Source organism: Diplotaxodon limnothrissa, linkage group LG16 (genome assembly GCF_057381915.1).
Source record: "Diplotaxodon limnothrissa isolate DT_005_m linkage group LG16, D_limnothrissa_male_GT1.1, whole genome shotgun sequence".
In the NCBI taxonomy this organism is placed as follows: domain Eukaryota; kingdom Metazoa; phylum Chordata; class Actinopteri; order Cichliformes; family Cichlidae; genus Diplotaxodon; species Diplotaxodon limnothrissa.
In genome coordinates this window covers 19,854,189-19,881,965 of record NC_140611.1, presented here as the reverse complement: position 1 = coordinate 19,881,965, position 27,777 = coordinate 19,854,189, and the positions used below count along the sequence as shown (strand labels likewise).

General features: G+C 39.8%; 2 protein-coding genes across 3 annotated transcripts in view; one reads left to right on the top strand and one right to left on the bottom strand.

Annotated features, from left to right (window-relative positions):
* col4a1 (collagen, type IV, alpha 1) overlaps positions 1 to 12,107 on the bottom strand; it is a 50,067-nt gene extending 37,960 nt beyond the window's left edge. Inside the window, exon 1 of the mRNA XM_085375048.1 lies at positions 11,906 to 12,107. Coding sequence (XP_085231174.1) covers positions 11,906 to 11,977 — 72 coding nt within the window. The 5' untranslated portion in view covers positions 11,978 to 12,107. The remainder of the gene's footprint in view (positions 1 to 11,905) is intronic.
* Positions 12,108 to 12,179: 72 nt separating this feature from the next.
* The window catches only part of col4a2 (collagen, type IV, alpha 2), a 64,398-nt gene continuing 48,800 nt past the window's right edge, over positions 12,180 to 27,777 (top strand). For both annotated transcript variants that reach the window (XM_085375129.1, XM_085375128.1), the window contains exons 1-3: positions 12,180 to 12,409; positions 12,548 to 12,663; positions 12,769 to 12,820. In XM_085375129.1, the coding sequence (XP_085231255.1) occupies positions 12,626 to 12,663; positions 12,769 to 12,820 (90 nt within the window). In that variant the 5' untranslated portion in view covers positions 12,180 to 12,409; positions 12,548 to 12,625. The remainder of the gene's footprint in view (positions 12,410 to 12,547; positions 12,664 to 12,768; positions 12,821 to 27,777) is intronic.

The window sequence follows — 27,777 nt, the reverse complement described above, 5'->3', positions numbered from 1 at the left end:
ATAAATCAGCTCTTCCTCAGTGTTAGAGTATGCGAATGGAGATGTGAATGTGGATCAAATGTTACCTTGTTAGCAAATTAAGTCAGATTCCTACTAATCTCCTTCAGAGGGGACTTTCCTGCTCTAACTACCGAACAAACACACATACACACTCCACGTCTGCCCACAAGCGGGCTCTTTGTTGAGCAAAGAGGACACTTTTAACACTCAAATGCAAAAGATTATGTGGCATGCTCATAAAAAAAATGTAGCCTGAGAAATCAGAACTCTGGCAAGCTAACTGTGAGATCTTGTTGCAGTTTTCTCATCTCTGCCTGTGAGAAATGTGTTTATGGCTGCTATGCAGAGCTCTGTTCACGTGCCCACACATCACTTGTCTTGGCAGTTATTGTTCCACGCACAAGTTAACAAAATAAATTCCTCTACAATCCCACAGGAATGAATATGGTCACAAACATCAAATCAAAAGCTGCACTTCTTTTCTTGCTTCCTCCTAAATCAGTTTGACGTGTCTGTGCCCTGGAAGTGAAATATGACAATCTACAGAAACAGAGTTTAAACATTGTGTCCAGCAAATCTGCTTTTGATGCAATCAGAGGAAGAAACTGGTCATAAGGCGGTGATGAAGGGGTGGCAACAATGACTTTTTTTAAGGCGTTTGTATTCTTTGAAAAGGGGCCAATTCTGTTCATGCTCACTTCAACTCTGCCTGCCTCCTCTGTGAATGTGCAGCGCTGGACACCGGATATAGGCTTTGGGAAGCCATTCTTTCTCAAAGGAGGAAGGCCTCTTCCTTGCCTTTTATGCTCACAAAGACAAGAAGGGGTTGGGTCAGCATTACTTGTCTCTCAAGAGTGCTCTGGTATCTGGGAATAACGTCAGGACGTGAGGACAAGCAATGACCCCTGTGACTTAAGTTTCACTGGTTTCGTTCTCAGCCTGGAACATTCTCACACAAATTAGCACGCGTAAAGAACAATGAAAGAAATCATCACAGCCTATTAGCTTTTAAAGTCTTCTTTGTGAAGATCTACCTTATAGGCACAGCAGTTCTATGAGCTAACATTAGCTACAGAGGTGATATTGAGCTTGCTTGCTTTTTGTTGTTTTTTTAAAGTGGATGCTTTTTCAGACTTCCTGAAGGTCAAGTTGTTCTTTGGTCATCGGCTCTTTTTCACGCATTTTCCGTCCTGTCCTTGTACCCTATCATCTTCTCAAAATTGATCTTGTCAAGACTGACACAAAAAGATTTTGATCCATCATGTGATACCACCTGGATGACAATGATCCCAAACACACTGCCAATGCAGTAAAAACGCAATGATACACTGTCAGTCATGGATTGGGCTCCCCAGAGCCCGGACCCTGACATTATTGAAGCAGTGTGGGATCGTTTGGGAACAGAATGTAACAAAAGGTGTCCAACATCCAAAGAACAGCTCTGAATGTCCTTCAAAAAGTCTGGAAATCTATTCATGAAGACTATTTAAAGAAAGACTTAAATAAATGAAAAGAAAGCTTGCCTAAGTGAGTTAGACTTTGTTGAGGAAATAAGGTGGTCATACCAAATATTGACTTTAGAGCTCATTACTCATGTACAAACTCTGTCTGCTTGTAGTTCCATGCATGGTTGTCAATTTCAGTAAGTCACTCCACCTACTTCCCTTTCCAAGTGAAATATAAAGAAATGAGAACAGTATATTAGACTGTAAAACTGCATATTAGAATGAAAATATCTTTTCGATTTAAGAGCTTATGCTTACTGGTGGAGTAACCATTACTGAAGCATAAAAATATTTTGGTAATTACCAATACTGTTAATTTAGAGCAGCTGTGGCATAAACCTTACATCAGATGATGGTCTAATACATTTATTAAGCATTGAAATATTAGGCCAAAATATTAGGCTTGAATAGTATCAGCATGCCAAATACTGTAGAGTGCAAATCAACCATATGTTGGAATTATGGGGAAGTTTTCTCCCTTGTAAGAAGTGCCTATTAATAATAATAATAATATTCGGAAAACCTGAATGGAGCATGTACAGCTCTAAGGTCTGTTTCACACAGGCATTTCTATTTGTGCAGTACGTGAAGCTGCACAACTTGAGTGTAAGAAGAAGAGGAAATTCCAAGGACAAGAGAAAGAAAGCCTTTATTATTGTACTTCACAAACTAATGAAGGCCTAATTGAGCCCTTCAGGCCCATTATCATACCACACTATTCATCTGATAGCCAGCTAATTGAGAGAGTTTCTCTCTATTGTTCTCCTACATCCGTGCCAATCCTTATCTTCCATAACGTCATTACATCCCTACTGTTTGAACATATGGTGAGATTACAGCTTACAGATTACACCCCTCTGAGGCTTTAAAGATGCAGAACCCCGGCGACAGATCTGACCTCATATCTGTTAAAAATGCCTTAAACTGCCCCTACGCATTGAAAGACTGGCATGTCTCATCTTCTCCTGTGAACCATATCATGAGACCTCCTTAGCTTGTTTGCTACTCAATTTTATCTGATTAAGGCCTTTTCTGGAAAACTTCAGGAGGATGACCTCTTGTTGTCCAGCAATATGTCAGAGCTCAAGCATAGCATCTGCAGCCACATAAAAGGGCAACACGGGATAACTCATCCGTTCTTCCAGGAAAGGGGTTCAAGGCTCTAAGTATGGATACGGGAGAACTTCGGGTCCTCTGCAGCTGGATCTGCAATTTCTGTCAATCCCCTTTATTGTCATAACTTATAATGAGACAAATATGAGCCATGTGCCTCTCTCATCTGCACCGAGATGCTGGGCTAGATTGCCATCACTCAGTAAATCAGTTACCCCACCAACCATACAAGCTGTTGTTTTCAAGTTCTCGCAAACTCTTATTTGCAGCTCTCAGCAGAGGCCTCTGCTGGGGATTTTCATTGGGCATGGCATCAAAACACTTAACCACAGCAACATGATGCAGTATCAAAGGATGCCTACGTACTGACAAGAGGTGTTTTAGGTATGCTTGCCAGTTTACAAAATAATAAAATTTAAAAAAAAAAATTTTAAATTATATGAAACTAACAAAAAGACGTTTTAAAACATAATAATAAATTCAACTTAAAATCAATTTAAAAAGTTTTTAATAAAAATAAATTAAGACTATATATTTTTAATGTTTCCAGTGTTGCTTATCTTTCATATTAAGGAGATATTTAACACCCATCATGTTCAAGCAGTATAAAGCAGTATTAAATCTGAATATTGAACAACTAATAAAGAAATTTCAGGTGAAGTTGTAAAAGATGAAAGGGGGGAAAACAGCTCTTTGAGTTAACTGTGACAGGCAATTTGTAAAAGGATTTATTGATTGATACTTAAGCACCAAGAGAAGCCCTAAATCCCTTATATCCCTCTGGAGAGGGAAAGTTAGGTTATCAGAGAGTAAACGGCAATCTGTACCACGATCCTAACCAGCTGTTGCATGTCTAAGCCCATTTCTATGATTGGACTGCTTATGTTTTGGCAGGTTTTACCACAAGGGGCTTGGTGGTAACTGATTTAACAATGAAACTCAAGATTGGATGGATAAAGAAAATAACACGTTGTCCCAAATCCGGGAGCAACTAGTGTAGAAAACACTACCTATCAAAATCAAAACTAAAATATTTTGCCAAAACCGTATCTGTTATCTGCAACTTTTTACCTCTGCTAAGATTAAAGAGGCTCAGGAACACTCAGTTCTGCACACTGGTATAAAACAAACTGTTCATGTGAGTCAGGTCTGATGGGATCTTTATTTGATTTGGAGGGATTTTTTATAAGAACAAACATATCCTTTCAGAAATTGGAGTCTTGTTCAGTGAGGTAACGCAAGAAGGTTTTGTTATAAATATATCTGCTGCACACGATGATCATTAAAAACATACACAGCAGATAAGCTGATAGATGTGTATTTATACTAAAAATAAGCACATGATTAATTTCAAGTGTAACCTCTAACATCATAGCAAGAAGGTCCTGGTTTGAACCCCAGTCAGCGCCTTCCTCTGTGGGACCTGCACGTCCCTCCCGTGCCAGTGTGGCTCTTCTTTGGGTGATCTAGCTTCCTCCCATATATATATATATATATATATATATATATATATATATATATATATATATATATATATATATATATATATATATATATATATATATATATATATATATATATATATATTCCTCCCATAGATATATATGTTAGCTTAACTGGTGATTCTAAATAATTAACCAAATACACTACGTGTCAGCAGCAGCACCAGTTCCTAGCAAGAGAGCTAATGTAGCATGGAGGCTAAGAGCAAAGCAGCAGTAGCTAAGAGGGCTTTTATTTTCTTTAAGTTTAGCTACACCAAAGTCACAAACTCTGAACAGCTGGGTTGACAAAACTCAAAAGACTTAGAACACAGCCATGCTTTTTCTTGTCCGCTCTCACTGTCATAATGATCAGTGTCATAACTGAACTTATGCTAACATAAAAAGTTAAAAAAGGCACACTCAGAACGAGAGGAAGTACACAGTAGCCTGGTAATTGAAAAACTGAGTTTAATATTATTATTATTATTATTATATATTATACATTATCAACTTACTAAACAATACCAATTCAATTAACTTATATTAGTGGATGCATTTATTTACTATGACGTAAAGCTCAGAAATTAATGTTAAGTTGAGCTTGAGGATCTCCACTCCAATAATTGACAGACTGATTCCCACTCTCTTTCTGACAATAGGTGATTACAGTTTATTGATTTAACAGTGGTATTAGATCAGTACTCAACACTGCCCGTTACTTGAAACAAAACATATCTTTATCAGTAAAACAATACGAAAGTATAGCATGGCTCTAAGGCTTTTCCAACAGTTGCTCTGCAGTAGAGTTAAAAAAAACTCAAAAAAGAGAGTGTGGAGAGGCACTAAAACTACAGAAGTATTTAATTCTAGAAGCAATTCAGCAACCAAAGCAGACCAACGCTGTCATGGCTGTGTGCAGGCAGGCAGGAAGAGAGGAGCCAAAATGCAGGACTCGCGGAGGCAGAAGTAACTCAAAATACTCAGCTTTATTGCTGGGAAGAAACTGAACAAAAAACTAACTAAACTGGGAATATGGAACAAACTAAACAGGTAGGCAGGCTGGCAAACAGAACACACAGCAAAAGTGAGGGTACGATGCGACAACAAGCAGGGGACGACGCAGACACTAAATACAAGAGGTGAACAGAGCTAAGACGAAACAGCTGGGAGACACGGCTGACGAGACAGGGAGAGCACAAAGCTCAACACACTGACATAAGGCACAGACCTACAAAGTAAAACAGGAAGTACACGACAGACACGGAGATCCAGACAAGACACAGAACTTAACATGCGCAGTATCATGAGCAGACATAATAACATCATGGGCAGACAGAGGGAACACAGAAAAGAGAGACCAGTGCAGACACAGAACAGAAACCTAACAAATGGCAAATCTTAATGGAAAATACAATCAGAATAAACAAGATCATAAAAAAGAAACGCAAAACACTGAGTCATCAGACTCAGGACCACGACAAACAGGTACTGCCTCAAAGTCTTCACCACGGTCTGTTGGGTCTGCATATCTTTACTGGGCAGTATTTGTTCATGCTCAGCAATGACTTGAGTCTTGCATCTGTTCTTTGTACTCTAAAGTGAGATACAAATACCTCATTTCCACCTAAGCAGTAGTACTGTTAATGGTGCAAAACCAGCTTTGCAATGGTGCCTTTAAAGACCACACTTTTACTGCAGAACATTATATAGGTTTACATGGAGGAAGCTTGGGGGATTTCCATTGGAAAAAAATCATGGCAGACAGAATCTGTAGACTGCATCTAATGACTGTTGGACTTTGTCTAGAAAGCCCCACAATAGCCACTGCCACCAGTTGTTCCAGCTTTGGGAGCTGCAGCTGAATCAGTACCAGCTTTTAGGCACCAGCATGAGTCATTTTTGTGGAAATTAGAGAAATAAATTCTAGATTAGGCACCAGCACCATGCCAGTGGAAAAGAGCGATAAGACAGAAGCCTTTGGAGCCAAAAAATGAACAGCTGAAGGATGGGATACAACACTTGTTCAGGCTAGGAAAAAAAACATAAATCTAATGATCTCATCATCATTGTCCAATACTGGACAATTTGGCAGCAGTAGGTGAAAGTTCAGGTCGAGGGATATCAAGTGAGACTAAACTGTTTGCTACGGGGTATCATCACTGGCTCCGAGACACATTCTTCCACTTCTGGGGCTCGTAGCCTTGTTACCTCCTCCCCTTAACCTCAATCGCTCACCACCTCGCACCTCCCTGTTAGACAGATATATCCATTACACTCTGCCCAAACCACAGATGACATTTATGACTCAGCAATTTCACACTTATATGGCTAATTGCACTTTCACCATAGCAGGAATCCTAAGGGAAGTGACCAGTCTCAAGCAAAACATACATAGTGATCCTTAAGTAGTTAAAGTGCAGAAAGTATTAGCATGGGACAAAAAAAAAAACACACCAAAAGAAATGTTTTATGTGCCAAAAGTCAACTCCAGCTGTGACAAATCTTAAAGAATGGCCTCCTTGATGATGCTTGGACCACAGGGAATTGAAAAGGGCTTCTCCATGCTTAGCCAACTTCTTAAATCCCCAACTCACATGGCACAGGGAACACACACACACACATAAAATGGGGCACCATTTGCTACAGTACTTGACTAAGAAGGTCAGGGGAGAATTTTCTTTGCTACGCAGTGACGCCTGTCAAAATAAGAAGACACCAACATGACTGCAAATCTTCCAAATGTAGGCATTTTTACAACGCTAATGCCAGGGGTCAGACAGGTTGTACCTTCCCAGGGCACAATGCTTGGCTGGTGGTCAGTCAGCGGCAGAGTCAGCTGTCATGTCTGTGTGAAAGGAGGTTGTTCCACTGCCTAGACAAAACTACATGCAGCCTTCTTGGCACTTTGGGCAGCAGCAGTCCCAATTTGAGTCTTGATATGGATTCTTAGCTTTCAAAGTGGAGAAAGTTCCTCAGCAGCAGCTGTAAATGTTGCTTCTGTCTTTCATCTCGGATCCAAGTTGATCCTTGCTGGGATTCACCCCATCCTGGCACATCATAGCCAAGCTGGGAGGTGGAACCCATGACTTTCCCACCACTTACCGTGTTTCCGAAAACCTTCCATCTAACATCCCACACACCATCTCTCACTCCAGGAATCTGCTTCTCTTCCTCCCTCTTCTTCCTAATTCTCTTCTAGGAATTACCGATGACTCATTCTGACCAGATTAAATGACCGCCAAGGGAGAGAAACTCTTGCGTTGCTAAACAATTGAGAAACTTACTCAAAGCAGATGATGCATTACAAAAATAAAGAAGTAAAGGTCTGCATAGAGCCGAGTATCAGCTCGTTGCTCAATCCACACAAGAGGAATGATCATAGCAGCTTCTCTAAAGTCATCGTGACCCACTCTCAGTTCAGACTGTCTTAATTTCATATCTTAATTTGTGGAGACAAAAAAAGAGAACTGCTACATACACAAAAACGCATCAACAAAGGCACCATTAACAGCAATTTCTATACATTTTAAAATGTTTGCTGACATATTTAAACCTTCCTATAGACTAGGGTCTGTGCAGATCGTATCTCACAGGGCTTTTTCTTCTATAATTCCAATTTTTTTATGACTTTATCCATCAGTTTGTTCCTAATGATGTCACACCATTTTATATTTCTGCCTTGATTGGGACTTTTTAAAAATGCAAATAGTTTCGAGACCCAGGGGATCCCAGTTAAAAGTACCCAGTGCCACCTCCTGATCATTATTGTCATGGGTATCACACAGCATTAGAGGAGGGGAGGGGTACTCTGTCAGTCATTTAAAGAGTGAAGCCTCCATTGCGGTATTTGCCATCCAGATGGAGAACTTACCAGACTGGAAACTATTGGAAAGTCACTGGCTCTACCTGAGACAGCTGGGGTGCACCCTGGTCATGCCGCATATGAAAAGGAGAGCTAATACTTCTATACTGCAAACCCTTGAATACCCTCCTCGGAGTGAGGAAAACTCCACCTGCTGATATGACTGCCCAATGTGCTTGTAAAAGTTGTTACCTTTGGTCCTGAAACACAGGGTAGCAACTGTTTGCTCCTCCTGTCACATGCCAGCATGCCCCAAGCATAGCATGTGGGAAACAGTTTGCTTTAACAGCTTGTGATGTGTTTTTAACTTTAGCTGTTTTTACTTGTTTCCTGTTTGTATACAGCCTATTGTGAAAGATTCTTTAGGCACAGCCAAGTGGCACACGGTTTCCACTTTGGTGGCCTAAAGATTACATCTCTGCTCTTTGGAGATAGATGTGAGACCATGGTCTTCAACAGGAACAGGGTGGAGTGCTCATTCTGGGTCAGAGGCAAGTTGCTGTCCCAAGTGAAGGAGTTTAAATATCTCAGGCTCTTGTTCACCAATGAGGAGGGGGGAGCCAGACATTGACAGACAGGTCAGTGCAGCAAGAATTGGGATGCTGTACTGCTGTGTTGTGATGAAGAAAAAGCTGGGCATGAGGGCGAAGCTGTCAATTTATGGGTCAATCTCCTTTCCTACCCTCACCTATGGCCACAACCTGTGGGTAGGGACTAAAAGAATAAGATGCAATACAAATGGAAAAATGAGTCATCTGAGGTCATCCTCAGAGATAGGGTGAGGAGCTCTGTCAATCAGGAGGGACTCAGAACAGAGTCAGGCGGGATCCCGGGAGGATGCACCAGAGCAGATCGAAACAGTGGAGCGCATGGTTTATCCACTGCTGGATAGTGACATGCTGGAAAGATTATGTCTGCGGATTGGTTGGTTGTATTTTGAATTTGGTTATTTTATATTGGGGTCAGAGTGACCCAGATTAGTTTCATCATAGAAATACAACTGAAATGTTTATTTGAAACTATTGAAAATAGAGATATTTGAATGAAAACATGGTAAATAATCTTTAAAGCAATAGTGTGGATTGTACTTTGGATAAAAGCTCTAAGTTTTTAAGACTTAAAGAAAAGTTAAAACTTTCTGCTGCACAAAATATGAAAATGAATTATACTTTGAGAATTATTATTTTTCTATTATATTTGCCTCTTGCAGTAAACTATTCTTTGGGGATCTCGAGAGACCCCAGTTGGTAGTCCCTGTATGTTAAATATGTCGGTAGGATGCAGGTCAACTCGTCATTGGCTTTATTGTTCTGGATAACAGATCAGGAAATCCTCTTCCTGTTCACTCTGCAGCTTTTGATGGATAAATGTCCTGAAATTATAACAAACTTCCTGTTGCCGACCTCTCATGGGCGATGGGAAAATATTCAAATGATTAAATCCACAGTGTTGACCTGCTTCGATTTCACTGGTTCAGCCAGATATCCACCTCCTCAGCCTCTGTCCAGATGTTCTGTTTCAGCCTGTGGTTCGTGCTTCCAAATCCAAGCTTGCAGTGGATAAAACGTGTACTCCGCTGTTTTGTTTAACTTGATATATTGGCTTGCAATGTAATACACTTTTATCCCACGTAGCTCCCTGAATCAAAGGTCACTCTGAGTGAAGGGCTGAAGATTAACGTGATTAATAAAGTGAATAATGATTGTTTTAGCAATAAAACATCTGGAGAAAGGAACATCAAAACCAAAGTGCTTTGTTTTTTGTCAGAGCAACCAAGATAATGGTCAATATGAAACTTAGAGTAGGCGTTTCTGAACTGAAAAAGTACGTCTTGAAGACATCAAAGCAGATAACATCTTCACCATAATATCTGGAAGGTTTTATTAGCTGGCATTTGTAATTTGCAATATACTTAACCGTGTCTATGAGACATGATGATGGCTTACTGTTACAATCCATCACAACTAAAATTAGAGTCCAGCCAATTTATCAGTGGAGCGATTAACTATTAGCTGATCTGTTATTGGCGTCATTTGTAACAGCAGATAAAAGTAAAGAAGAGATGGGAGAAGCACGCTTCGACCTTGCTCACAAGTACTGATGTTGTGCAGTTTGTTCACCAGTTTGTACACCTCTGATAGACTGTTCACATGCGGGCAGAACTGGACAGTAAATAAATAAATAACTAAACATAACAAGCATCAGAGAAATCTGTTTGTTTGGGGATTTTTTTTGTCTGTCTGAAGTTACAATAAATTGTTATTTAATATATTGGAATATCAGATTTGTAAATCGCCATATACTGGAATCAGACTTAAAAATCCTATATCTGTCAGTTATGACTAAAAGTTATGTGAATAATTTTATACATTGTTTCATTTCTATATGAATTGGCTTCCTTTGCACTTTTCACACTGTACTGCTTCTCATCTTGGCCAGGACATCCCTGTAAAAGAGATTTTCTAATAATAAAGATTTAAAAAAGGACCCCCAAGTTGACCAAATGATAAATTTAAGCTACTTTGCATTGTCCAGCCTCTTCCTCCTCATCTTTAAACGTAATAAAAGTCCACCTTGTTTCCTCACTCGGCTGCAAGTGTAATCGATATTTCTGCTGGAAACTCCAGCTGTACTTAAAAATAAAGCCTCAAAAGAAGCCAAAAACTGCAGTAGTTCAACAAAATTACAAGAAACCACAGCACACTTTAAAATACAAAAAAAACAAATTCTTAGAGGAGACTTATAGAAATGTACAGTGTTGTTATGGCCTGTTAAACTCACTAATTATCTACTTTGAACTGATATTTTTATTAAAAGTTGCTCATGTAAAGGTTCTTACTGATTTCTTGAGTCTGCCTTGTTTGTAAAGCCATACAAAAAAGCTCAACGTTCACCATTGTGAGGAAAACACCAACTGCAATGTGCCAGATCATCATTGTTGCCAATTCACACTGTGCAGTGTTTTAATCAATGTAATTCTAAAATACAGCGTCCCATTAACATCCATGCACCAACCATGTAAACAATGTATAAATATATTTACTGTAAAAAACAACAACAAAAAGATTCTACATAGAGCACAAAAATGACATCACCTGCATAAGATTTGGACTCGGTATCATTTTAAGTAAAGGAATCAGTTTTATGAAGCCCAAACTAAAAAAAAATCATTATCATAATAATAATGTAATCATCATCATCATACAGTGGCCAACTTTCATTTTGATGTCAAAAATGAATTTATATGACAGAATATCTGAGGTAGATTATACACATCGGAGGGATATGTAGGCTATTGTCTTTAAAAAGTTGCACACTTTCATTCATGGAATCATTCAGCTCTTATAGTCATTACTTGTATCCCATAATACATTCTCTTGTAATGAGTGCCTCACTCAAAGTATAACAAGGAACCCGGACAATCTGATGCCTATGAAAGAACAGTTAGTCTCTGGTTGTTGACCACAAGACCATTACAATGTGTCTTAAATGGATTATGTAAATGTACCATAATCTTTTCGGAGTGCATACGCAACACACGCCCTGAGAGACAGAGTTTTCAACTCTTCAGATGGAGTTGGCTCCACCCTTTCCCTCCTCCTCAGACATAGAGGATGTTGGAACTCAACTCCAAAATGTTCACAGCAGAGCGTGAGCTCTCCCGAAAAGTATATTTCTGATAAAAAATTTAAAAAAAAATCAACGCGTACAAATATCTGACAAGAAAGAACTAAATAAATGTTTGTAACATGGATAAACAGAATAAATGGACTGTATTACAAATCAGTCCAGATTGGAGATATGAGTGTGTTGGTCTCCGAACACCGCAGGGACGCATGGTCTTTATGAATAAAGTCTGGTCTTTATCCTTAATCAGACAGAAACGATACAGAATCTGTGCATTCACCAAAAATAATGTTGGAGACTTTCCCTCCACTCACCTCAGCTTCTGTCAGATCCACACACAAGTAGAGAGCCGCCAGCATTAAGAGCGAGCCGGACGGTAACAGCATCGTGGCTGTGCGCCGTTGGAAGCTTTGCGCGCAAAAGTTGTGCAGAGTGCCAACAAAAACAGCCTTCTTCCTCCAGGTAATTCAAAGTTTATCGGCGGCACACGGACAGCACGTTTTGCTGCATCTTTGTCCGAAGCGTTATGAGGATCTGATCAGTGTAACTTGGTCTTGTTTGTGATGCACCACACCCCCCACCCAAAACGACCACCCTCGCTCATGCAAAGGGTTTCCACCTTGCTTTTACAAACACTCCGACTCTTTTCGGTAAGCAGAGGGACTAGTCGGCACACATTTGTGCTTTTGCAAGAATATTTGAGGAGGTTTTCGTGGAACATAAAGCTGATCTTAAACTTTTCAAACGGGGAACCTGGGCATCTCGTGATACCCAACTTTGTTCCTTCGTCTAACCATCGCACAGAGACCGGAGTGACCGTAAGTAGTGCATTTTACGAAACTGGAACTGAGTGTGAAAGTGCTAAAAATGAATGAATATTGACACAGAAAGTCTCATATGTATGCACTCGTGATTAACCAGAGTTATTAACGTCGTGCGTCTCCGCTGTGCCTCAGGTCGGACAGTCATGCTGTAAAGCGTGTTCACGTGAAACTGTGTGGGACTTGAGTTTGCGGTCCGCGTGAGTGGGGACCATGCAAGAACAACACGGGAGAGGACAGAAAAACCTGAGGTAAGCACAGCGTGAAGGCAGCACATGATTACCACATGATTCATTGATCAGGATTTTTACGCGTTTTTTATTTTTTATTAATTTTTAAATTATTATTGTGAACAGGCTGCTGCTTCTGTGCCTCGTCGTTGCCATCCTCTCCTCAGAAGTGCACGCAGTAAGTTTAAATTTAACGCGATCTTTTCATTTCTGATTATGAGAGTTCACTTGACATGTGCAATCTGTAGAATTAAAGCATAAGCGTCATGCTGATTGCGTCTCTCGACTTGGAAGTTGCTGTCTGAAGCAGCAGAAACGCGCAGACCTCGGTGTGTGAACAATGGGCGTGTCAGCACCAGAGGGTTTCTCCGGTAGGAGGGATCTTGGCAAAGAGCATTTTCAGTGGGATTACTGGTGTCGCAATTTTAAAAGTTTAAATTGGGACAGCCACATTTTTGGCTCTTGCAAAACAAATAAACAGGAATAGGATTAAAATATGGGCATATGGTATGCTTTTCTTGACCCCGGATTGAGAAGTGGGGCCATGACCTCTGCAAGCAGGATGATGCTGAGTATGAGCTTTATGGGTTTAAATGTGTCACTTTGTGTCCATTTCTTTTTAATTAATCAAGAATACACCATCACCACCACCACTGCAGCCCATAACAGATTCATTACTTTAATGATAAATGCTATACAGCACATTTTAATCATAGTGGATCTACATGTTATACATTAAAAGGCTTAAACTATGAAAAATTAAAAAGCCAGAGCTTTTTCACAAGGCTATTACTACTACTACTACTACTATTCCAAGTGTCTGAATCTGCTATGGCCCAATAAGATCATGCACACAGAGGGGCATGAAAACTCCCAAACCTGCAGTCAGTGTACAGTCAGCTCTACTACCAGATTATTCCTCAGGTAAATAGTGACTGTAAAGGGATCCCTTCCTAATGCTGCTCTGCTATTACGAAATCTGGGGTAAAAGCCACAAACCTCAGCCTCTGCTTTGAGTTGTCTAAAACAAATATAAAGTTTCATCAGGTTTAACTATAAGCAGAGCAACTTCCTAAGAGCTGTCATTTTATCTTAAGCCTATGAAACTCAGTGGTGCAGGAAGCACTTTTTAAAATTATGCTTGTGGTTCTGTGGTAAAGTTTTAAACACTGCTTCATAATTTCTGCGTGTGTGAGGTCTTGACGTTGGACATGACATGAATGTCAGCATCTGCACTTTTATTCTTTGGTCAGTGGGGCCCCATTCTGTGGATCCTCCGTGGACTTCCATGTTTAGTCCAGAATTTGAGATCGAAGAAAGGAACTATCATTCTTACTGTCCTACTCCTAAATGTAGACGTGCAAATCTGATCTGCACCTGGCTGCTGACACGGGCAAGGAAGCATCTTCACACTTTAACCCGCCTACGAGTGAACACCATCACCCAGATTTTCCAGAGCCAAAGTATAGCCTATAAAAAAATCACAACAACAGTTGCCTCAAGGGGCGAAGACTCCACAATAACACATATTACTTTTCTTTCTCCAGACCTTGCGGGGTCTGCTTTATTTTTTCTTTCATTGTTTAAAAACCCAAATTAAAAGTTGAATTTTTTTACGCTTGTGAGTTTTGCACATTGTGTTTGCACTGCATTTATCTGGAACTAGAGCTGTTGAGCTGGGAGCTGAGACAAAGTGAATGTGTTTAGACGATAAAGGTGGTTGGTGAGTTCATTTTCAAAGATCAGAGCGTGGGTTCGACTCCCAGTGAGAGCAAGCTGTCCCTGATTAGCTTCTGGAATAAGATACACAACAATTTAACAAATCACATTTTCTTAACTTAATCTTAAATACAACTGTTATAAAAAGCACCAAATCATCACTTTGCAGAGTACATTTAAAAAACTTTCATTGTTGATTAATTTGGCCTTTTTAAAAACCTTTTTAAAACGTTTTGCAACTTTCTTTTTTTTTTTTTTACAGTGCACCATTGGGATGCTGAGTCCATGTGCACACTGTTTGTGTAAGCGTTCGGTACGCGTGTGTGTCTGTGTGTTTCTTTTGACTTCAGCTGGCGCATGATATCAGATGTTTGGCGGCTCTCTGAGTTTTTTAATATCAAACTCAAGGCACTCAGATAAAAGGTTATTTTATCGAGTGATGAAAAGGTCCCGTTGTCTTTCGCTTTTATCAGATTTGGTCAGGGCTTGATTAGAAGCGTGTGACACGGCTCAGCTCCTCTGTGTATTGTCAGGCTTTTTCTCCGAGGCAGGGATGCTGGGCTACAGCCGGCTAATTTTAGTTTGACGATATCCATGTTTTCTTTGCAGACGAGTAAACTGGATAAACAGTTTGCAATAAACATTTTTTTGAGGCGAAATATTTCCATCTTCAAACATTACAGAAGTTTTTGAAAACATAGTAAGGAGTCACTGTCAGTAGCTATAGCTTGTAGGTAATGAGGTGTTTGAAGATATTTCACATCTTTCGAGGTTTAGGGGAAACGGTTACCAACTACATGTCACTATGATGTTTTCCATTTGACACAGAATTCCCCAAATCCCAGCTAGATCTGGAAAAATATGTTTCTGTTTAATATTATATGAAAATCGCACCCTCGGGACTATTTCACTCCTTTAAACAAAATCATTGTACAACTGATTCCCACCATCTGTCTCCATGTTACGTTTGCACTTGGAATTCCCCGGCCTGTTAAAACTTTGGTACGTGAGATTTCGTTTGCTATTCCCAGAGTTTTTGTGTTTTTCTGCTTGCAAATAAGCAGATTTCCTTAAGTTGTGGTGTGACTAAAGGCAAAGGTATGCTAAACCAGCAAACGTTATAGTCAGTGGTGTTGTGTTAGCGCCCTGATAGAGGAACGTGGGCGTGATCTAATTTGCCATGATGATAAAAGCATACATTCTGAAAGTCACTGCTGCAAATCATTCTTACCTTTCCATGCAATTGAAGTGCATTATTTCACAATCTGTCTTAGGGCTGTTCGATATAACGATATATATCGGATGACGATATAAAAACGTCTGTTTCATTTTACGCTATCGTTTGCTTTGTGGTGTCGCAAAATAAACTGTTTACGGCAATATTTTTTCATCGTTTTGATGGTCACTGTAGTGGCTATATTAATTTTTTTAAAGTTCTCTCTTTCTCTTATATTTTATATAACCACACTACAGACAGACAAGTGCCTGTTTTTATGCATCGTTGTTAGCAACAACGACAGTAACAGCATCGCATGTCCGCTTGTTTATGTTCCACATAAACCTTTCACAATAAAGCTCAAGATCCTGTTGAGACTTTTCAAAATAAACTGAATCACGTGAAAGAGCAGATTATTTACGGATGAGAATTTAAAAAAAGAGCCGCCAGGTGCTAAAAAATAAACCTTAGACTCAAACGTTAGAACAGGCTTTTCCCCGCAGTACGCGTGTAATAAATACTCACAAAGAAAACGGCGGCCTTTGCAACTTATGTCTAAAAATGCATAGTTTCATGCATTGGTTAAAACACTCGACTCCAGCTACATGACGCGCTGTAATGAGAAACTGCAAGCTTGCAGCGAGCGAACAGTTCTTATTCATCAATATAAGGTTTAATCAAAAATGTTGGCCCTTGAAAAATCAAAAACCTTGCCTGATCTAAATTTGACCACTTGTTCAAGATCTCCTACTCATGCACCTCTGCACAGTTTCCAGAACAGCTGCTATTTATAGATCATTCCACAGAAGTCCTGTTATTCTCCTGTGTACTTGTGGCTCTGTAGCGCACGCTGTATCTCCTTCAGTGTGTCAAACCAATGATCCTTCCACTCATTCACTTTCGAAATATACCAAGTGGCAGGGAAGAGAATCTTGAAAAGGCACCCGAATTCAGACTGTTTCTGCTGAATGTTCTCCCCCAGATGCCTCAGGACATTACAGTGAATGTCAGGCAAAACAGCGAGCACATTTGATGACTGTGGTGAAAACACACAACATGTAGGTCAAGTGGAAGTGATCTAAAAATAGCATCTGTGCTGGAGGTTGTCTGGACATGTCTGAGAAGGAGATCGTGAAAGAGGGATCACCCAAGTTAAGGTTTTTGAGTTTTAGGGGACACTGTTCAATTTTTTTTAAATCACATTTCATATTTTTTGTTGAGTTTTTTTTTTATTACTCAGTAAGTGCTTCTTCAAGATCCATAGATTTAGGTTACCTAACATCAGTGTGTGAACACAAAGCCTAAAGGCCCCTCCAAGGTAGTCGCCTTAATCCACCCTGCACTGTTTTTGTACAGCTTTTGCTTTTATATTTCTCCTTGGAAGTCCTGCATCTCCAGTGTCTTCAGACATTTCAAATTTAATTCACTTTGTGGAAGAGAAAAAAGTTGCAGGGAGCCTAATCTGGCTTCTGGTGACCACAGTTCAAGATGTTCGAACACAACGTTGTCCCTCAGATGCCTCTAGAACAGTGGTGTCAAACATAAGGCCCAGAGGCCAGAATCAGCCTGGAAAAGACTCCAATTTGGCCCAGAGGATGATTTAGGAAAAATGTGAAGAATCTCATAAAGTTTGGACCTTTATACAGCCCAGCCATTCATACTACACTGAAGGAATTAATTTAAAATATCCACTATAAAAAAAACTGTATTCTTGTTTTGTTTTAACTATGGGTCTGCAGTAAGTTTATTTCTTACAATGTAGTCCCAAAGAGTCATCCTGACTGATTTCTTTTTTTTACTGCAGCAGCATTTCTTCATCATACAGAAAAACTGAGATTTAATATTGAAATTAAACCTTTTCTTGTTTTAAGATATCTCAAGGATTAAATTTGTAGATAAACTTCTTTAGACTGACAGAAAGGGGAATTTCATTGGTTCACTCCACGTACAAAGTGAGCTATACATGAGCGATGATGTAAAATGAGTTTGACATCCCTGCTCTAGAAGATAGAGTACAGTAGGTCACCACTGTGACATATTCATGTCAAAAACAATGCTGGCTCCAGCACGCTGGAGGTCTTACTCTTGGTCTGATGGCCACCTTCGGGCCTAGCCACTGAATATCCACTCATTATCACTGTGATCCACAAAGAGATGATCAGTCAGTTTGACACAAAAGTTCATATTACCTCCCTGCATTAGTTTGAGGTCTCAAGCAAGTGGACAAAAACAGGACTTCTGTGGAGTGATTTGGAAGTTGTCCAGAGCTGCACCTAGAGATGACCTTGAAGGGGAAACTTCAAAACACTGGCACAATAATTATCAAAATAGCCCATTTGGAGAGACTGATGCATGCCTGTGCATTTATTGCATTTTATTGCATCTAATCTCATTTTAAATATCTTTGGACAACACATGTCCTCTCACCTTGCACAGGGACAGTTTCTATTTTCATGAACTGGACATGGAGGTCACATCCTTTGGTGGGAAAATTTAACTTCCACACTTATGAGTGCAAAAAAAAAGAATTGCGCGGGCAGTCACTGCTACAGCCCAGGCTTCTTACATGCAGATAAATATTGCGCACAATTTTTTTTTAACCAGATCTGCTGGTGGAAGAAGGAAGGCTCTTGAGAGAGTAATGTTAACAGGATGTTTCAAATACGTCCCTTTGAGAGGGTTTCATTCCAGGGTGTTTGAGTATATATTTCAACATGTGATGGAATTCGGGGGCTGATGCTGGCAGAGGATGCGTGACTGTGTAGGAGACATCTTTGGCCCCACACTGCTGCGGTACCTGGAAGCCCAGCAGTACCATCTGCTTTTCCAATTACCCCCTCTTTTTCACTTATACTTATACAGCCATGACAGTCAAGGAAAGGTTTTAAGCTTGCTATAAATGACTGCCACGTGACTGAAATGCGGACACGTGACTGACCTCTCAAGTGGGATTGTTTCACGGGAGAGGAAGGTGGGTGTCCGGGCCAGGAGAAGATGTCTGCCTGTGATAAGGGTTTGAAAATATGGCTAACACATCCACTGCCAAAATAGCGGCTTTGACATAGAAGGTGCCCGGCTGTAACAATCAGGGGAAGAGCCCATTGTGCTGGAAGCAGGAAGCCACAGTCTCAGATGAGAAGTCCATGTGTGGGGCTTCCCTGTCACAGCTGTGTGTGTGTGTGTGTGTGTGTGTGTGTGTGTGTGTGTGTGTGTGTGTGTGTGTGTGTGTGTGTGTGTGTGTGTGTGTGTGTGTGTGTTTGTCTCATGTGCCAAGAAAGATTGAAGCAGAGGTGACAAGTGGTTTCCACATCTCGTGACCTCCCTGCCTTTGTATGGTGTTGGGTTCGTGTTGATAGGCAGACATGTGCGTGTGTGCTCACATGTGAGTGGATGCAGAGTACGTGGGTCTTTTGTTTGCTTAAGTATTGTTTCCTCTGAAGTTGGCCTTACAAAAATGTGGCTTTATGTTGGTGATTGTTTTATTAGCCTTTGCATTTGTGCATTGTAAGCATGAGGAAAGCTCTGGTGCGCTTGGCTGCTTGCACCACTGGTGTTCAGCTTTCCTTCGTAAACAGGAGAGCAGAGTGGTAGACGATTACAAGGACAGTGAATAAGTATGAAGGAGATGCTTGTGGGGCGGTGGAACATGTCTTAAATTAGTCAGACAGTTTGCTATCTCTCGTTGGCAGGAGTGTGTGAATGTGTGAGACTAAAGTTTTTTTCAGTTCAGAATCGAGCGAAGAGAAAATAGATGATCCAGAGAAGCTCTAAACAGGAAAAGCAAGCCGGGTGGAGCTGAATATGTCAGAGTTTCTTTACGGCCCTGCTGGACCCCACATAGTTTCGGGACTCCAGAGTTTATAAAAAACATATTCGCAGCATAAATTCTGTCCTGTTCATGCTTTACATTACGCATCAGGCAAAACAGAAGAGGAGTCTGAGTTAGTAGTGTGAAGATTACTTTATGGTTAATAAACTACTGTGAGAGTTTTGAAACAAATTCCCAATCCAAGGAATTCTCTCACTCTTTAAACACACTTAAATCACAGTTTGTTTGTAAAGTAGGCCGAAAAAAATGATGTTTTTTTCTGAAATATTCATGTGGTGATTTCAGTTTTGAACACCGATCCATGCTGCTTCACTGACTTTCCAGACCTCTCTTAATAAAAACTAAGGGCACTAAACTGTGGGAAAATGTGAAATGACTTAAATTACTTGTTTACTAAGTATACATATGCATATAAAGGTTGTCTTATACCGACCTTCGATGCTTTTGTTGGCACAACAAATTTTTAAATTATGTGTGTGTTTGATTATTTAGACGTTTAAATGACGAAGAAGTTCAATATACAAGCCACGCTACATAGGGATACCAGTGGTTTGATTACATGGATAATCACCAGTCATGCTTCATTTTCATCCCAGTCATGTGTGACAGCGTGCAGACAAACCCGACTCGTGTACACTACAGTGCAGACTCGAACACAAACTCGCTGTCGTTCTGTATTCGTCAGATTTTCTCACAGATCTACAGTAGCATTCACAAATGGTTTATTCTGTATCTCCAGATGCCTCCAATATATTTACTGTGGAAGTATATTCTAAAATTTGGCCCAGTAATAATACTGTCTGTATAAGATTATGCCACAGAGGAAGCGGTACCATAAGAAAATGTTTGGATATCAATTCAGTTTGGATGTGGTCTCTGGAAAGTCCCTATACACTGTGCATATATCTTCCCTGTCCTTTGCCCCTTACTCCATCTTGCAGTGATTAATTGAGGGGCACAGGGGTCCAATCAGGCTGTGCTGAAGGAATTCTAAAGCCTTCGTCCTCCCAGAATTCATCCTCTCAGTATAACTCTGTCCCTAACTTCCTTTTATAGCCTCATCCAGCTCCTGGTTTTCATCTCCCTTGTCTTCTGTCTCCTCTCTTCATCCATCTCTGAAAGGGACCCTTGCCAGGCAGTTTGTCCTCGCTCTTCCTCTCAGAGCTTGTCTTCTTCACATTTCATCTCCCACCCCCTTGTGCCCTCCTCCTACATTTGTCGTCTGTCATGGTTGGCTGTGTGGCAGGCAGGCAGGAGTGGTGGACCCAAAATGCAGGACTCTTTGGAGACGAGATTTAAACTGAAAACACAGCTTTATTGCTGGACAAACTTCTACATAAAATAAGACTCAGAAAAGCAAAACAAAACTCTAAACTGAGGTGCTGGAGAACTGGAAATCATGAACACACAGCAAGTTGAAGGTACAACACAACAGGGAGCACAGGAAAACACAGGGCTTTTATACACAGGGGAGTAATCAGGGAATGGGCAACAAGAGGGAGACACAGCTGGGAGAAATCAGGCTAACGAGACAGGGGAGAGGTAAAACTGAACACACTGACATGAGACATGAACTTTCAAAGTAAAACAGGAAACCAGAAACCATCACACACAGACTCAACACTGAGAGGCAGACAGAAAATAACGCATGGAACCCAAACTATACATGAGGCAACAAATCCTTAAACACGAATAAACAGAAACCTAGAATTCCAATAACAATCAAAGCACAAGAGTATCAAAGGGCAGCCCATAGTGCAAAAATAAACCAAAACATCAGAAACTCAAAATGCTGGGTCGAACCGACCCAGAACCGTGACAGTCATCTGTTTCCTCTTTGTAGAAGTAGTGCTACTCAACGAGCTGACAATGAGCTGTACTCTTAGATTTGATATATGGGTTTTTTGGAGGGGGGCGGGGGGGTAAAGCACTGAAGTGTAGGTTTGATCAAATCTTGCAGGTGGTATCTAACTATGATCTCAGGCATCTCCAGCCTCTGATCTCACTGTTGTGTTTTGTCTTCTGGCAGGAAGTCATAGACCATTAATTTCCATCCCAGCTGTGCAGTAATTGATTAGACTTCATTACTTCATGTCATGGGAAGAATGTTAGCAAAGTTAATGCGCTTTGTGATAACATGACCATGTCCAATTTTGTCTGTCTCTCCAATGCCCTGTCTGTGTTTTTTTTTCTTCTTCTTCTTCTTCTTTTTTTTGGGATATTATTGCCGTGTAATTTGGCTCAGATATGCATAATTCCCAGAAAATGAACCTTGATAATTTTAGTGATCATCTCACTTTTCTCTTAGTGAAACCACTAAGGTTGTACCAGTGCATGACATGTCTCAGAAACTTATGAATATACTGTAATGCAATGCAGTTTGATACTTGCATTTTTGTTTCCTTTAAAATTCTTATAATTTCTTACCCTTTTACTTATTAACAAAGATTCTTCTCTGCTTAAATGTTGTACATGTAATCTGTTAAATGTATAGTTATCATTTTATTCAGCGTGACTACACTCTGTTTGGCTTTTTTATTCCTCACTTTACCTCCTCTGTCCTTCATCCTAACACTAAGTCTGGTTCTGGTCTCCTCATAAAAAGAACTAGAAGAAAACAAACCCTGCTACTCTCAATCCTCTCGAGCGATGACGCTGCTGCATGGATCTCCCCATCTGGATGTCTGTCATTGATGTCATTTGATGAGCAGCACAAGTATCAACACAACAAAGTCTGAAAGCCTGACCTGTAAGCCCTGAGGTCCAGAACAGAAATTGGAATAATCCCAGGTTGATTTAGCTCAGTATGTAGCAGGAAGCTCTGATTAGGAGAGTGGCCCACTGGGAAATGGAGTTAAGCCTGCATTTGACCCAAGACCAGTTAAGGAGGGGGAAGGTCCCAGTTTGTCAAGCATGGAGCAGAAACCAGAGCTGTGTTTACACTGGATCCCAGCCTCATAGTGGGAGTTTGTCCTGCTGCTTTCAGGTCCCCCTGCTTCAGTTCATGTTCTCCTTCACATCCTGTTCTCTGCTGAGTGATCTGTCCCTCTGCCCCTGCATGTCATTTTCACTGTTGCACTACTTGAATTTCCATTTGTGTAGCATGCTTCTAAAATCAATCAGTCACACATTTATTAGTTATATACTGATTCCATCAAGTGCAATTATTCTCTCTTCTTCTCTTGTGTAACTGACATTCCAGCGATTGGTGAAATCCAGGTAAAACAGTTGCTGTTTTAGGTTCCAGATGTGGCTCGCATAAGGAGCTGGTGATGGCAGATTCTGATTCTGAAATAGGATCTGGATTTTCTGTAGCCAGATGAACTTGCTGACTTGCCCTTCCTTTGATTATGTTGGCTCTGTCTTTTAGCTGGTGCCATTTGAGGCCTTCTATCAAAAGACCTCAGTTTTAACAAGTTTTTGACAAAGTTGCTATTCAGTTTTAAATGTATTGTTGTGCTATACCTGTTGTACTAGACTACTACTGCTTGTCTCTTTTATTTCTTCTCAGTGTTTGTCCTATCTTTCTTTTTGCTCATTGCTCTCACAGATCTATGGTGTTAAAATGTTCCTATTTTCTTTTAATTTTTCCTGTTCTGTAGATGTACATGTCCTCTGGGGGTTTGTGAGTGCACACGGGGGAATTTAGCTCTGCTGCAGGAAGTTGGTGACGGAACAGGAAGCACAGTTAGTTATAGAGATGCGATAATGCATACAAGTTGTAGTGTTTATTGAAGAGGAAAGAAACAGTGACTGGGGCATAATTGTTCTTTTGGGACATTTAGTGTTATATCAAGACATGCCAATGTTATCACTATGCCAAAAGAAACATGGTGATGTTTGATGTTTTGATTTTCCTGTTTCTGGATGTGATGTATGTATATGTGTTTGTGTTACAGTTCAAATCTGATTATTTGATTTTGTTCAGTGCTGGACTATTGCCGGAAGACAAAGCTGCACTGGCTGTATAAACTCGCCCTGCTGACATGTTGCCTTACTTTTTAAGCCATCAGATCTTTGGTTAAAACTGCACTGTGGTAAAATAGAACAGCCTGACTGAAGAAAAAATAGAGAGGAAAGTTTCTGTATTGTTCATTTAAACAGAGATTAAGCTCATTTAGAATTTTACAGACTCATGAACAGTACAGCACATAGGAGTCACACAGCCAGACAGCAGCACCAGCCAGCATGTTTTGGTCTTTGGTTTTCATTTTTATGTTTGAGCCCACTTCAGATTTTTTTATGTTTAGACCTTCCCATTCACAGCCACGGGCGTTATTTTGGAGATGTGTCTTTTCTCTTTTTATCCAGTGAATCACAAATGTCTTCACCCAAATTCTTTCTTTTGTTGTCCTGGATTCACTGACACTACAGGGAGGCTTCAAACAGCGTGGCAGTGAATCAAGATATTGTTCAGCTTCTCTCAACAGGCCGTAGCATTAGCCAGATGGAATCGGCCCACACTGATAGTGTTTTAAGCACTTCTGGAGGTTTAAACTCCACAGAAGAATCCACATGTGAAATCTTTAAGAGACTGAGCACTAACAGAAGTATTTTGATTTTAAATAGTTTTACAGTGTTTGGATTAGTGTGCTGATGAAATAACAAGAAAAGGCTGAATATAAACAAATGCTGTGCTACCGTACTCTTCATCTAAATTACTTTTAACATGACTTAAAGTCTAGAGCCAGTCTCGTGGTTCAGTAAGGTTGGAGCTTTGCCTGACAACTATTATTAGCATGCTATTAAAATCCTTATGACAATGCTAGCGTGCTGATGTTTAATGCTACTCTTTACACTTTGACCATTTAATGTGGTAGACTGCTAAAATTGGATGGTTACTTTTGACCTTGACATGAAAAGTTAAGTTATAACTAAGGTCTTTGGAGATAACAGCTGAGGATATCCAGATAGCGGATATCTGATGAAAACATTCCTTTTTGTGTGCCATGCTTTGTTTATAAAAGCAGATTAATTTAAAAAACAAAAACAAATAAAAGCTTAAATTGTCACCAGATGATAGACCACCGAATATTTGAATATTTGTTCTTTTACTCTCGCTGCACTGTATCCTCCGTTTGGTCTCCACACGTTTACCTGCATGCAACCAAAGTCTGCTCACACATGACTGCTCAGTGGATATTTGACAGATACACAAACAGAAGGCAAAAAAATCCTGATCTTTGCTAAACTTTACATATTCATACACAGATATCTGTCTACAGAGATTGTGAAATAACCAAAGAGACTGCAATTCAACTTAAAGAATGAATGAACAAGTTATTGTTTCATTTACTTCAGTGGTTAGCAAAACATTTCTATGTATCAGCAACCTATGTTACACTCATTAATAATGCAAGTATTTACCAAAACTCTGGGCACGATGAAATGACTACAAAATTTTAATTTAGTTGAAGAAAAAATGTTTTTTGCCAGTCATAAGCAAAGATTTTGGATTGAAATAGATACAAATTTTGTGCTTTTAAGTTGCAATTTTGAAATAAAACCTAAAATTTTGTAAACAAGATTCCATAACATGTCCTTAACACAACTTTTGTCCTCTTTTAAGTCTCCTTTTAAGTTACCGCTTGATTTGAGCTCTGATATCAACTGATATGATTTGTCGATATGCTGGTATTGACATTTATAACAGCTGATAAACTAAATTTAAAAAGTTATCTTAGGAAGGAATCATGAATAAATACTCATCACAAACGTTAGGAAAATCTGTTGTGTTTCATGTGTCTGAAATGAAAAAAAAAATTCTTCAGCCTATATATGGTATCATATGTATATCAGTCGGGCTCTGCTCTTCATTTAAAGGTCGACTCCAGTTTGTGTGCTTCCAGAGAATCCGTCACTGAGATGGTTCTCTGCTGGCAAAGGGAGTATCACAGCAAGCACTGATATAGTACAAATATGCATCAAGGCATTTCACGCAGCATCTTTCCATCACAGATTCATGTGAACTTATGGCCAGGTGTTTCAAGTTCACGGGCTTGAGCTTTCTCTTTAACGTCACCATCATTAGTGTGATGAATGGCAGCTGCAACCTTGAGGAATCGTAACAGTGAGCGATTAGACACTGTACAAATGTATACACACAGACACACAGGAGGGAGCGCAGAAGCATGAAAGTAGTGAAAACAGATGCATTTCTATAGATGTGCTCTTTCCTAGGTCACACATATTATATCTAATCTCTACGTGTAATAATGATATTACAGCATTCTTGTAGCCACGCACTTTATTGGAATTCAAATATATACAACATGTTTGTAATATGCCATGAAGGCACTGGTCAGAGATGGCTGGCTATAGCTGTTGTTTAATGTTTAGGATGGTCTGAACCAGTCTTGTCTACACCAACGTCAAACACTAGATTACAAAATATACTATATTTTATTAATTCTTTTTTTTTATCTTAACAGTGAACAGTTATTCTGAATTACTTGTTTGAGATGATACCTTAATAAAGCCAGACCTTTGAATGTGTTTAAAGCACTCAAAGTAGAGATTGAACTACGTTTTCTGCGAAATAGACAAGTACTTGTAATTAATAAATAAAAGAATAAGCCACCAGTTAATTGCTCATCTTGCAGATTGACTCCACCTTCCCCACTTTGCACTGTTGCTGGTGATGATAGTCCTCTTTATTCTCATGTCCAGTGGTAGAAGTGAATTCTGTAAATTTAGGTGCATGAGGGAAAATAAGCACTTAAAATAAGCACTTAGCACCATGATGCACTGCTTATTTTGAGCAAACTGAAAGATCTGCATACAAACTCTTAAAGAATGAACATAAGCAGCTGGAACATGCTTTAATGTGTGATCTTCATCTTATCTGCTAAGGAAATTTCACAATGCTCAGGATGTTATTTGATCTGTTTTTCTTTTTATACTGAAAAACTATCGTGAGCATCAGTGTATTTTCCCAGACGCTGAGATATCAGTCATATCTGTGGCAGTTAAGGCATCTGTTTGAATATCTAACAAAGCAGACAGTAATTACAGGAGTGTAGCATCTACAAAGTTCAGTAGTGGGATCGGGCATCTGGCTCCTTGGCTAAGGTCAAAGTGGAAAGGTCAAATCCTTAATATTAAGAATAAGCAAAGCCTGTGTTAAACATCCCACAAAAAAACCACTTATGGCCCTTTTGGGAGGATTTAGTTTCTGTTGACTCTTCATTATTGTGATCACAGCAGCCATATTTTATACCTCTGTCCTCAGTTTTCCTCATAGTGTGTTAACACCAGCCCAAGGCCAAAAATCAAAGGCTCATCCTGCAGCAGGCTGTGACCTCTGATCATCTGATACCTCTGATACAGAGAAACCAGCTCAAAGGGAGTTTGCTGTTTTATTACCCAAAATCTTCCTGTGCCATCAGTGGTGACTGGTTGATGTTTAGATATTTTAATGAAATAGTTGCGATCTAATAAGCAAGAGTGCTAAAAACCCTTTAGTGTAAAAAGTATGTTTTAGAAGAATTTCTGCTTTATCACTTTTGCTCTAGTCAGGCAACATCTCTCACCGTATTTTTATTCATGTTTTTTTCCTATTAATACTCTGTTTGCATGTTTCACTGGAAAATATGCAAGGGAGAAGTGGAATGTCCAGCTGTGCACACTCACGTCTGCCTTCATGCTGCATTTCTTGGAATCCGCTGATGCTTGCCTCATGCACTTATCTGCACTAACTTATGTTTAAAAGATTATCTCGACTTGAATTTCTCTGTTTCCTTCTGTTTTGGGGGCACATTAAATTGTCTCAAGGTTATAGAGCTTAGTAGTCCATTGCGTTTCATTGCATCAGTCACGTGGACTGCTGACTGCTTTAAAATACCACAAATCAACCCCTGATCTTTGTGGTTTCTTTAGTGCTGCAGGTTGGAGGCCAAAATGATAAGAATGCGTCCGACATTATTTCTCTGCATATTTATTTATAGTTCGCCTTCAGTTTGTTTTGTCTGTATTTTCCTTCATCTTTTTTTGTCTTGTCATCATCCTGTCCTCCCGCCTGAGTTTCTTTGTTGATTTTGGCTGCGTCTGGCGTTCACAGGAAGTGCTAAGAAGTGGTTTTGTCTGTGGTAAAACTAACATATACGGAACAGGGGAAAAACCGAGACTGTGGTGAGTCAAGCTGCCCACAAACCAACCAACAACACATCTGATTCAGCTGTGAGATTGTGGTGCAGCGTGACTTGCTGGAAGCTAAAAGATTCACCAATTAATCAGCGACGTTTTCGATAACTGATTTTATTACTTACTGTTACAGTTCATTGAATTACGAGATTTGGACAGATGGTTTTCAGGAAAGCATGACTTTTAAAGCATCTGGTTTGTTCTTGGGAATTTGTGATGACTTTTGATT